This window comes from Musa acuminata, chromosome BXJ3-5 (assembly GCF_036884655.1).
Source record: "Musa acuminata AAA Group cultivar baxijiao chromosome BXJ3-5, Cavendish_Baxijiao_AAA, whole genome shotgun sequence".
Lineage (NCBI taxonomy): Eukaryota > Viridiplantae > Streptophyta > Magnoliopsida > Zingiberales > Musaceae > Musa > Musa acuminata.
The window spans coordinates 33,920,221-33,934,212 of NC_088353.1; the positions used below are offsets into that span (position 1 = coordinate 33,920,221).

The window sequence follows — 13,992 nt, forward strand, 5'->3', positions numbered from 1 at the left end:
CGTTTAGACGTAAAACTGCGTTTAGACGCAAAACTGCGTTTAGACGTAAAACTGCGTTTAGACGTAAAACTACGTTTAGACGCAAAACTGCGTTTAGACGTAAAACTGCGTTTAGACGTAAAACTACGTTTGGACGTAAAACTGCGTTTGGATGTAAAACTGCGTTTGGACGTAAAACTGAGTTTAGACGCAAACTGCGCTCAGACGCAAACTGTGCTCAGACGCAAACTGCGCTTAGACGCAAACTGCACTGTGATTCTGCTTTTATATCGAAATCGTTTTTTATCGGACGAACGCAGCTTTCGTTTTTAATCGCTGAAAGATTTCCGCTGCACTAATTCACCCCCCCCCCCCCCCTCTTAGTGCTCTCGATCCTAACAATAATTACTTTGAAATATTAATCATATTAAAATATTTATAAAATTTGAGGCTTGAATATTTCAGTTTGAGAATAAGCAAGAAAAAAATCCGTTAATATGTGAGTCTAGCAACATCATCATATTAGGCAAAAAAAGAAGAAGCAGCATCCTAAATCTTGTTGTCCCCTCCTCTCGCTTTCTCTGTGTTCTTTTACATCATTTAGATAATTCTTTACATTGTACTCAAAGGAGCTCATAGACGGGCACCGTTGGACTTTGGAGTATGTCGGCAAGCTTTGTTAGCCTGAGACGACCACATGTGGCGTGTCCATGCCATGCCATGCTGCACTTTGTGCCAAACAAGACTGTGGCTGTTTTCATGCTTGGCTTTCATGAGCTATTTTGTTTCTTTGTTTTCTTTCGTGATCTCATTCCTCTTGAAATCAATTTAATCTTTTCGATCTTACATGTAAGACAACTATCTCATTCCTCTTTGTTTTCCTTTTTTTTTTTTTGGGGTCATCTCATTACTCTCAAATCAATTTAATCCTTTCAATCTTACATATAATTGCATAATTAAGACATTATGATATATCGTTATCATCAAACTTTTTCTTTCTTTTTTTTTAGTGATCTCATTACTTTTGAAGTCAATTTAATCTTTTCGATCTTACAAGTAATATAAAAGTCAATATCAAATAATTAAGACATTACGGCTTGTTGTTACCATCAACATTACACATCGATACGAGTCTTCTCTCCTTTTTATTTTTCTTTTACTTTTGATCTTTCTTTTATATCATTCTTTGTTTTCTTCTAACGTTTTATAGGATTTATATGAAATAAATTGCAAAGATTCTTACTTGATCAAACTTCTAATTTACCATTTACTTCCAATTTTTTTAATTTAAGAATGCATTATAAGGTAAGGTAAACTTTTTTAATAATATATTAAAAATATGTTAATGAGATAAGAATATTGAGCTGAATATGTGGAGTTATTATGAAATACAGAAAAAAAAAATATTCATGAATAACTAAATATCGTTTCGATTTAGGATAAGATGAAAGAGACTTATTTAAGAGGACAAAGATACGTGTTTGGGAGATCTATGGATGTGTTAATTAAAAAAAATAAAATGATTAATATTGATGATAAGAAGAGAGACAAAAGGAAGCTTAACGAAAACTATAAATAAAAATTTAAATATTCTAAATTTAATTAAACATATAACTTATTATCACGATAAAAAATCTATATACCTGATTTTAAATAATTAAGACTTATGACTTACTATTATATTGTAAGACAAAGAATTACGTAGGTAAGAAACTAATGGATACTTTTTCTTCTTTCAAATACAATAACACATTCAAACATGAATTGATTTATATCAATACATTCAAATATCTGACATGTGTCAACGTTATCTTGTTTACCGGCAATTTAAGTGCATGGAGCAGCAGCATGGAGAAGAGCAACAGGAATCCCTCCTCATGATCCATGGGACTGTGTGCCCAATCTTTAATCCCCGGAGCAAGGAGGATCCAAGGAACTACTGTTCCTCAAAAGCTCATCGAGAACAAAAGAAAGGAAGACTGATGCATGTGGCAGTAGTAGCTTTGGCCATTGGATATATAGCAAGATGTGAAGCACAGTAGTCGTAGTAGTAGTAGTAAGCATGGATAACATGTTGGGAGATCAAAGTAGCTCATCAATCCCCCTCCTCTTCTTCCTCCTTGTCTTCTTTTACATGGCAATTGGAGAGCAAGATGTGAACCATGGATCACATGTTGAGATTAATGGACTCCATCAATCTTCTTCTGCCCCCTTGTCTTCTTTTGCATTGCAACTGTGCATCAATTGTCCAGTACTCTCCTTGGGGCTCTCCAATGCCCTCTTCTCCTGCTCTTCCTCCTCCTCCACCACCTGCTCGCTCAAACTCCTCTTCCTCTCCTTCTTCCTCCGCTCGACGCGGGCCTTCAGAGCCTCCAGCAGCTCCGCCGCCGCCTCGCGCCTCACCCGCCTCCGGTTCTTTATCAGGATCTCACTGACATCCGCCGGAGTTATCTCGGCCTCGTCCACCACCTCCGCCAACTCCCACATCAGTTCGTCGTTCTGCTCGCCGTCTTCCCATCCTAGGTAGTTCTTCATGAGGATCTTCAGCGCCTGGAACGAGCAGTAGCTCATGAACACGTGCATGTCCATCCTCCCCGACCGCACCAGCGCCGGGTCGAGCTTCTCGATGTGGTTGGTGGTGAACACGAAGATCCGCTCGCTGCCGCAGCACGACCACAGCCCGTCGGTGAAGTTGAGCAGCCCCGACAGGGTTATTGTCCTGGCGGCGCCGCCGCCGTCCTCCGTCCCGCCGGTGGGTCTCAAGTCCGATGGCGGCTCACACGACGGGACCGGCTTCTTGGAGCTCCTGTTGGTGAGATTGACGGAGCAGTCGATGTCTTCGATGACGATGATCGACTTGGAGGTGGTCTTCATCAGGAGCTTTCGGAGCTCGGAGTTGGTGTGCACCTCAGTGAGCTCGAGGTCGTAGACGTCATAGCCGAGGTAATTGGCCATGGCAGCGATCATGCTGGACTTGCCAGTGCCGGGCGGGCCGTAGAGCAGGTATCCGCGCTTCCATGCCCGGCCGGTCTTCTCGTAGAAGGCCTTCCCTTGAGCGAAGTCGTTGAGGTCGGCCATGATGAGCTCCTTCCTCGCGGGATCCATGGCGAGGGTGTCGAAGGTGCTTGGATGCTTGAAGGGGACTGACTCCCACGGGAAGCCGCGGGACTCCATGGAGCCGCCGCGGGAATTGGTGTACAGCAGCCGGTCCTGGTTCCGGCGGCGGAGTTCGGTGGCGGTCTCCATGATGTGGTCGAGGTACGCCGGGAGGAGGAGGGGCTTGTCCTTCTTCTTGATCCGGAGGGTGAAGCTGCGCTTCTCCTCAGGAAGCGGCCTCCAGGAGAAGGTCTGCGACTGGCGCTGCGTGACGGCGTGCTCCCAGGTGGCGCTGGCGCCGCGGAAGCTGTCCACGAGGCGGTCGTTGTTGGCGAGGCCGAAGGTGAAGGCGGAGGAGTTGAGGCTGCGGGAGAGGCTCAGCCGGGAGGACGCCATGGAGGCCGACCGGCTGAGGTACAGCTGCACCGCGTGGTACAGCTCATTGGTGTTCACGCCGTCCGTCTCCGTGATGTCGAAGTAGCAGTACGTGGAGAAGCAGCGGAACAGGCGGTGGAACAGCTTCGCCGCCGCGAACCACAGTTCCGGCGGGAACACCGCGTGGAGAATGCTCTGGAAAAAGGCGAACACGCCCATGATCGAGGCCAGGGAGGTCCACACCTCCTTCATATCTCCCCCTCCCCTGTTCTTCCCCTGTTCCCTCCTCCCCTCACCTCCAACAAAAAAGCTTCCTTTCTTATCGCTTTCTTGCTTACACCAACAAAAAGACGGAAAGTAGTTTAGATTCTTGAATCGATTCTTGGAATAACGCAACAGATTTCTGGATCTTGATTGGACGTCTCCACCCTCCGTTCCTTCCTCTGTATTGCCCTACTCTGTTTCAAAGGGAAGAAGAGAGGAAGGGGGAGAGGACAAAGTAAGACGACAAGGAAAAATAAGATTGCTTTGAAGCAAGAAGAGGTTGGGGAGAGGATGTATTTATAGAGGGAAGCTTCACCCTCTTTCTTGCTTCCCGAGCTTTTGTGCGACTTCAAAGATGTGAGAAAAAGACCATGGCAGGACCTGTGGAGATTTAGTAGGCCACACCTGCAAACAGCAAGGAATAAATAATCATGCATGCACATAAATGCTATCACTCTTGTGAATCGTATCACGGTTTCTTCACCTCAGCATCATCGACTCATATTACTAATGCGTTCATCGAGGATTCTCTTCTCTTACATCTTAGCTGTTAGCAGCATGGCCTTTCAAATCAATCGGTGGGACTGATATCATCAACAACAACATCTATCGCGCGCTCTCTCTCTCTCTCTCTCTCTCTTCATTCAATGCCTCCTCCTTCCCTTACCCTCATCAGCAACCAGCAGGGGAGTTCTTTCCCGGCTTCTGCTCATCGATTTCCACATGCAGCAAACACAGATTGCAGGTGCAAGCAAACAAGGCAAGTAAGCCTCGCTTCGCAAGCAATCCACACAGGGAAGCGAAGGGAGCTTCAAACAAGGATGAAGCATGCTCGACGCAGCTCGACATGAACAGGCACGCTTCCCAACATCATGGAGTCCGATGTCCTATGCCTTCTACGCTTCCTATAAACCCTAACCAGCCATTGGATCGTGGATTCATCAGCAAATGGTTCTCTCTCTTGTGTGTGTTTCTAGTTTACGTTGCTGCATTCTGCCATGGCATGCACGTACTCCGAGCTTATAACATAATCTTACTTTACAGAAAAGAATCGAATCTACTGCGAGCAGCTGAAGGCAGTAAGATGCAAGAGGTTGAAGAAGAGGCAGAACAACTCACATGTGAGTCCAAAGTTTCTGAGATCGAAGGCATATATTCCCTGCTCCTGAGGATTCTTCTGCGTCCTGTGATCGATCCTCCACTGCAAACCAACTAGCCTCCAAATGAGTAGGTACTGTACTCTACACCTACTTGAAGGACAACTTTTAGCTCAATATGGAATCGAAAGAGAACACAGCAAGCTCAATACACCATGTGACGATCCATGTCACACAATTTAGGATTAAGAACCTATTAGTTATTGCAATATTAGATAACGATCTTGTGAAAAAAAAATAAAGGATCACATGTAAATTTAATCCTTTCTCAACTAGTAATAACAAGTTATTACTATCCAAGATTAAACCAAATTTAAAAAAAATCAAAATGAACAAAAATTATATTAAATTAAAAAAAAAACACTTACACTCTTAGACTTCAATCCTATAGACTTGAATACTTGAGGCTTGGATGGATCTACACATGTAAATACCACATATTTATAAATATAAAATATAAGAATCTCTAATCTCTATAATTCTATTTATTCTTATTTAAAAGGTAAAACATCAATTTGACATGTTTCAAAATATATTTTAACTTTTTAAACTAAGAATTCATTATCCCTACAATCCTATCGAATCTTATTTAAAAGGTAAGATATTAATTTGTTATCTTTCAAAATATACTTTAATTTCTTAACACTCTCCCTTAAATTATATATTTGGAGATAAGTGTCATCTTGCTTAGAAAATCTTTAAATTATCCTTTAAAAAGAGATTTGGTAAAAATATCTATTACATTATCTTTAATTTTGATCTCCATGACCTTAATAACTCCTTGAAGCACCATTTCCTAGATAAAATGATGTTCAATTTTAATATGTTTGGTTTGACAAATTGGGTTTGTAGCTAATTTTAAGGTACTTTAATTATCATATGTCCTTGATTAGATGCCTTAACTATACACATTCTTCAGTAGCAAGTGAGCAAGCATTGTATTCTGCTTCGATTATAAAAGGAGAGATCGATTATTGTTTCTTACTGTATACCATAATATGCAAGTAGAACCATATAAAATGACCTAGCTAGAAGTATATCTACTATTATCCATATCACCTCCTAGATCAGGATCCAATTCAAGTGTAGAATTCATATATATTAAAATTATTTTTGCTGTATCAAGATGTGGTATACAAAACCAACTACAATATATGGTCTTGTAATTGTTTAGTAGATGAGACTACCAATAATAACAAGAAAAGATCAAAGGTAAGAAAGAATCTTTCCATCATTACAACTTAACTGATAAGACCCTAGGGTTTTATCATGGAAGAAAGGGGAGAAGAGGGGATAATCAATTCAAGGGGATCGACCTCCTAGGGTTTGTCAAAAGATTAAATAATATTTCATTGTCTACAAAAAAGAAACGGTTATATCATTATTTATAGAGTTCCACCTAGAGTCCATAAGGACTTGGACTCTTAATAATAAATAAATATTAAATAAATCTCTACCAGACTCTAATTGAACTAAATAGACTCAATAAATATTATTCAAAAGCTTAGAAAATAAAAAGGTCATAATAATTCCTCCCTTTTCAAATCAACCTTGTCCTCAAGGTTATGCAACATCAAACTCGGGGAGTTTCTCTTTCAACACTTTAATCACAGGATATTTGTGGTGCATCACAACTGTTGATCGAGTAAGTACAGTCTCCACTTCTTGATAGTGTAAGCAATAGGTTGGCCTTTTGGTGTTGTAGTCTTTTAAAAAACCCTCTCCATTTGATGGCTAGTGGCAGTTGTGACATTATTTTTACGTCTTCCCTTTAGGATCACTTGCTTTCCATCAATAAAAAACTTCATGATTAGTTTAGAAAAATTTCACGAAACATCACCCAAGGTTGATAGCCATTCAATTCTAAGCACCACTTTGAAGTCTTCCAAGGGTAGCAAAAAGAAGTCCACAAGCAACTCTTGGCCCTGTAAAGTCAGTTTAATCTTTGTGAACTTACTATCACATATTAAAATTTGACCATCGATGACCTTTACTTTGAATTTGTTACAGTCTTCAATGTGGTAAGCTTATCGGTCGGCAACCTTATTATCCATAAAATTGTTAATACTACCGATATCAATCAAAACTATAATATGTTTGTGGGTTAGAGTAGCCGGCTAATGCATATACTGTATATATGATAAGTCCTGTTGAATCTCATATTTTAATGATGAAACCAATTGATAAGTGTTTATGAATTGATCTGTGTTTTGAGTGACGTAGGATGCATCGATCAAGATGAAACAATTAAAGAAGAAATAATCATGTTGGGCCGATGGAACATGTCAGAAGATTGGATTTCTAGCCGGAGGATCGGATGACATATCGACAGAATGCTTCGGGCCATGGATTCGGGCATCAGGCTAAAAAGAGCAGAAATTACGCTAAGGATATCGGAGTTACGGAGGTCAACTAACCAATTGGGCAATAGGTCGCAAGAGAGGATGATGCGTCGAAGAATCGGACGAAGCGTCGATGGACCAGTGACATCCGAGAGATTGTCGGAAGTTCGCCGGAAGATCGCCAAAAGCTCGTCGGAAGAAATCTAGACTTACGGGCTTTGTTTAGCTTAGTAAATGTCTTAAAATTTATAATTAGCACATAATAGGGATTAGAATTAGGCTAACCCAATTAGGGGACAGTTGGGCCAAGTTTGGACTATGTTGGGCCAAGAGAAAGGCCCAAATAATGACCAAACAGGTGAAACCATTATGGCATAGTCTCCGAGACTGTGTTAAGCGGTGGTACCACTAGTCTGGGTGGTGGTACCACCTAGTGCAGACGGTGGTACCACACGTACCTTGAAATTTCAGGGGTTTGAATTTTGGGCTCCAAATTAAAATCCATTTGGGGCCTATAAATACCCCAGCTATTCCTACATGGAGAAGCAAGAAATATTGAGAAAAATCATATGATTCTAAAGTTGTAAGCCTTAGAAAGTTGAGTTTCCTCCTCCCAAAGCTTAGAGAGAGTTCTAAGGGAGGTGTGAGAGGGATACCTTGTAAAAGAGGATTGTAAAAGGTTATCTCCTAAACCTGTGAAAAGGAGAAGAGAGGTGTAAAAGGGTAGTTGGTCTTCACCCATTGAAAGAAGACCGATAGTGGATACCGATGGCCTCGGCAGAAGAGGAATTGGCGAAGTGGATGTAGGTCACAATGACCGAACCACTATAAAAATCTGATTTGTGTTTCTCTTGTGCAATTTACTTTACTGCAAACCACTTTACTTACTTTACATCCGCTACACTCTTCCGTATGCTTTCAAAGTTAATACCTTTACGAAATGATTTTTAATCGGAAACATATTTAATCACAACGAAGTTTTGAACCGATGTAATTTTTACCGTTGCACTAATTCACCCCCTCCCCCTCTTAGTGCGACTATTTTCCTAACAATTGGTATCAAAGCCTCATATTTCTCATTTGGTTTAACACCCAAGAGAAATAGCTTTTTTCGACTTTGAAGATGGTCACTATCTCATTCATTCTCCTCCCTTATTCAATGGGACGGACTACACATATTAGAAAACTCGAATGAGAGTTTTCTTGCTTTCGTTGGATTTGAATTTATGAAATATTATCAAAAACGGTTTTCGAAGGTCTTCTCTTCCAATGAACCATTGGAATGATTTGGAGAAGAAGACTTTTTCCTTAAATGCTAGAGCTATGAACGCTCTATTTTGCGCTTTGGATGAAACTGAGTTTAATCGGGTTTCTACATGTGAAACGATTTTCAAAATATAGAACACTCTCAAAATTATACACGAAAGTATGAGTAGAGTAAAAGATTCTAAAGTCAATCTTTTAATATATAATTTTGAACTATTTCATATGAAACCAAGCGAAACCATTGGAGACATGTAGAAGTTTTTTAGATTTTGAACTTGTTAACAAGATTTTACAATCGCTTTCTAAAAATTAGGATTCAAAAATAATAGTAGTACAAGAATAAAAGAACTTGAACCATTTTCTAATTGAAGAACTTATTGTTAGGATCGGTGCGGCACTGGGGGGGTGAACTAGTACAACGGATTAAAACTTATAAGTTTAAAAACGAATTCGTAAATACGAGGAGATTTCGTTTCAATAATAACTTAAGTAGATGAAAACCGAAAGCTAGCAGAAGTGTAAATAACAATTTCAGGAAAGTAAGAACTCACACATTCAAGGAACACACTAATTTAAAGTGGTTCGGTCAAAATGACCTACATCGACTTGCGAAGCCTTCTTCGAAGAGGCTCCCAACTTCCACTAGCAAATCACTTTGAAGGGGAAGGACAAATACCCCTCTTATAACCTTTTACAGTGGTTCATACTCCTACAAATTTTCAACGAGAAAGAAGGAGGTAAACACTCAAGCAATTGAAAACAAGACTTGCTAAAGACTTTGCTAAGACTTTATCTCAATCTCTAACTTCTCAAAGGTTGTGTTCTCAGTTGAGAATTGAGGGATATTTATAGACCCTAAGAGGATTCAAATTTGGGCTCCAAATTTTGAATTCTCTTGAATTCCCGATGCTGACAGTGCCACCGCCTGTTAGCGGCGGTGTCACCGCTTGTCAGTGTCTGACACTGATAGTATACTAACGGTGCCACCGCTCAGTCTGGCGGTGCCACCGCCGGACCTCTCGAGTGCTAGGCGGTGCCACCGCCCAGTCCGACGGTACCATCGCCCGACCTTTATCGATCATGGGCTTCAAATTCGGCCCAAACCAAGTCATATTCGAGCCCAATTGGCCCCTAACCAGGATATAGGATTATCCCTTAATACTAACCCTAATTACATGCAAACTATGCAACTAAAAACATAGTCCTAAGCAAGCTTTCAACCAACAAACATCGAGTCTCCTTCCGGTGAGCTTTCCAATGATCTTCCGATAGACTTCTGATACACCCTCGGATTTCTTCCGACGGACTTCTAGCAAGCTCCCGATCTTGTGGTGAGTTTAGCAAGTAGCTGAGCCTTCTCGGTGATCTCCGTGAATCTCCGACGATCTCTTTAGCGGATTTCCGACAACTTCGACAAGTCCCCGATTTCTTCTCGGTTGGTTCCGGTAACATCTCCGATGAATCTTCGGACTCTCGAACACCTATCGAACTTGACTCTGGTAGACTTGCTTTATGTCTTCAAGCAATCGTAGTTAATCCTGCACATGTAAAACAAAAGTTTGATCTAGACAATTACTCCTAAACAATTAATCAAGTTGTTCAGCATGTCATTGGTCCCTCGACGCTTCGTTTGATTCTTCGGCGCATCGTCCTCTCTTGCGGCCTATTGCCCAATCAGCCAGTTGACTCCGCAACTTTGATATCCTTGGTCCAATACCCGCTCTTCTTGGCTTGATGCCCGAATCCATGGCCTGAAGCCTTATGTCGATACGTCGACTAATCCACCGGCCCGACGTCCAATCTTCTAACATGTTCCTCCAGCACAACATGATTTTTCTGCTTTAATTATCTCATCCTGATCGAAGTATCCTGCATCACTCAAAATGCAGATTAAATCATAAACACATATCAAGTGGCTTCATCATCAAAACATGAGATTCAATAATTTCTCCATTTTTGATGATGACAACCACTTGATGACGGAGTTAACCTTAACTCCCAGAGTTTAAACAAACTCCCCCTATCAATATGCCATATTGATAGAACCTTGAATTCAAGCCGAATTCAAGTCATTGCAAATATTCATCATGAATATTTACAACGCGTCATCATGCATAACATGATCATACTTCTCCCCCTTTGTCATCAACAAAAAGGAGAAGTGTCACTTTCTATGTGTTTGAGATATAAAGTTCAATACATTGCATGAAAAAATATAGTGTAAAATTTTATCATCATGCAATCGAGCAATTAAAGATGTACAAATTTAACATATTTGCTTTTCTTGAGATAGCAACTGTTTGCTTCTCTTTAGACTACAAGCTAGCAATTTTTATGATATGCAAGTTTTGCTATATACAAGCTAGCAAAAACTTTTGAAAGCAAATGCAAGATAGTTTTCTTGTGTAAGCTCATGATTTTACTTCCTATTGCAATGTGTAAGTTGCAAGTTTTTGAAATATTCAAGTTCAACACATTGTATAATTAATATAATCTCCTAGTTTTATCATCATACAATTTTGCTATTATCATCGATATGCAAGGTAGTATGATAGCAATTACTACAACATACAAGCTAGCAAATTTTACAACACTTTTAGAACATACAAGCTAGCAGTTTTGAGATATTCAAGAAAGCATCCCTTGCTTCTTGAAATACGCAAGTTTGCTAGATGTGCAAGTTAGTATGTTTTGCTTCTTGAGATAGGCAAGATTGCACGTTTGGTATGCAAATTTATAGTATGCAAGTTATCAACTTTTACACATTAAAAGTTAGCAAAAAGATGTGCAAGATGGACTATTTTGCCTCTTTTCAAAATATGTAACTTGGCACATATTGCTTCTTTGAGATTTGCAAGATAGTACATTTGCTTGAGATTACAAGATAGCATTTCTTGCTTTTGAGTTAAGCAAACTAATAAGTTTTGCCCTTTTTGTGATATGTATATTTGTAATTTTTGCTTCTCTTGTCTTGTGCAAGCTAGCTATCTCCCCCTTTGTCATTGTCAAAAAAAAGGGAAAACCCTTTACATCAATTTCTAAATCATGACAAAGGTAAGTATCAATCTTATTTATGCATCATTATGTTTTCAAATTAAAATATGCACAACTTTAAAACTTTACATTTGTATCATTACTTCATGCATTATATAAATAAATTAATCACTATGGGCATATCATACATGATGCATCATTTTGGTAATAAATCATAGCATTTATCAATATTTTGATCATGATAACAAGCATTCATCATTTAGAGCATTCATGATACACATTATATGTATATATCATCACAATAAAAAGCAATTGCATGCATAATTTTAAATCATAAATGTTTCAAATCATGATGGTATTAATTTATCAAATTGCATCCTACCATGCATGATCAAAACTTCTCCCATTTGTTTTTCATGCATAATTTCATTTGATAACATTAGGAGTATCAAGAGGAATTAACTGGGTGATGAGATAAATATTTCATGAATACATGGAATTGTATAAAAAATCATATCATAAGTATTTCATAGATTCATATCATCATATGAAGGAATATAAACAAAAATTGGTGATGAGACATTACTTCATGAATGTAATAAAATTCATATAGCATATCATAGTTTATTAGAACTAGTCTTCTTTTTGGTGAATAGAAAAAATAGTAGGAGAGCAAGATCTCAATTCATGCATATTAAATATTCAATCATTAAAATCATGATTCATCTAGAAAATGAACCTCTTTAAATATTCAAAGAGAGATCTTAGGAGATCAAATAATAAGAGATTTTCAAATAAAATTTTAAGTCAAGAATAAAAAAAAAGATATTCTTTTTAGTAAATCACAAAAGGAAATATAGAAGAAAAATATTTCAATTCATACATAAGAACTCTAATTATTTATATTGAAAATTTTCTCAAAATGTAAGAGAATAAAGAGTAAGAAATCTTGATTCATAAAGGATTTCATGTTATAAATTTCAAGAGATCAGGATCATAATTTCGATAAAAATTTATTCAAATTTAAATCATCAAAATCATTATCAAAATCCAAGATATTCATAAAGATGATACAAATGGATTCATCAAAATCAATAAGATAGAGCAAAATAATTTTCAAGAAGAATGTTTTCCTCTTTTTGGTTGTTTCAAAATATATGATTTTGTTTCATTTATGCCAAATAAAAACATGTATCATGTTTAAAACCAAAAGTGTAAGATTTATTACAACAAAGATCAATAAGACACTTTCATTATGGTAAAAATCAATAATCCATAAATCACAAGATTCATCATGCATAATTTCGAAATTTATTAAGCATGATCATTATGTATGACACTAAAACATGATTTCAAAATGTTTAATATTTTCATTACATAATTTCATCATTATGCATCATCATATTTTCAAATTCGAACATGCACAATTTCAAAACTATATCTTTCATTTTTCATGCATGATACAAATAACTCAATCAACATTATGAGCATATTATATATGATATTCAAGTATTCATGATACATCATTTTGGAAACATGATCATAGCTTTTCAAATGATTGTATCTAAATTTTAAAGTTCATTACATCCTATCATGCATGATCATTAACTTCTCATTTGTATTTCATACATTATTCAAAATATCAAGAGAATTTTGGTGATGAAATATACATTTCATGAATGCAAGAAATTTTACATAATAAAATTCAAGTCATAATTATCAAGATGTCGAGTAGCATGGGTTAATTTGAATAAATCATTTTTAGTGAATACCAAGAAAAATCACATCATGAAAGAATTTTGATTCATGAAAAAATTTCATGTATCGAGAAATCAAGATGATAATTTATAAAAAAAATATTACAAGTTATATTCAAGAGAAAAATCATCATTCATTTTCAACTCATTCAATTTGTCAAATCAATATCATGATTTTGATATAACTCATTTCATATTCAAATCATCAAACCAAAATCATTTTCAAGAGATTCGTATAAATCAATAAGATAGAGAAAAACAATTTTCAAGAACAATGCTTTTCTCTTTCTAGTTATTTAAATTCATGTCATTTATTTCATTTATGCTAGATAAATATGTGCATCAACATTTAGGATCGAAAAATGAATTTTGTCATAAAAACCATCAAGATCAATAAACCACAAAAATTATTATGTATAACTTCACAATCTCATGCATAAAATCATCAAATCATAGTATCAAAATTTTAATATTTTCATTCCATCATTTTGCATTGGTTTCATTGAGCATAATTTTGAATGATTCTTATAGATAACTAAAACTTCTTTAGTTTTAATTTATATGATTGACTTTATATTAGTATGCACAAATTTTGTTTTTAAGTCAAAATCATACATCATGTTTGATAACCAAAGACAAGGTTCGAAAAAAAAGATCATCAAGCCTTCCACTCAAAAGCCATGCATCATTATTAAGCATGATATTAAACTTCCCAATATTTTCATTAAGACATCAAGCATGGTTTCAATCAAAATCGTAAAT

At 37.4% G+C, this 13,992-nt stretch overlaps 1 protein-coding gene across 1 annotated transcript; it reads right to left on the bottom strand.

Moving 5' to 3' along the window:
• Nucleotides 1-1,968: 1,968 nt before the first annotated feature.
• On the bottom strand, nucleotides 1,969-4,132 carry LOC103985156 (AAA-ATPase At4g25835-like). The gene has a single exon (XM_009402783.3). It carries the CDS (start codon nucleotides 3,700-3,702, stop codon nucleotides 2,173-2,175), a length of 1,530 nt encoding a protein of 509 aa, XP_009401058.2. The 5' UTR covers nucleotides 3,703-4,132; the 3' UTR covers nucleotides 1,969-2,172.
• Nucleotides 4,133-13,992: the final 9,860 nt, after the last annotated feature.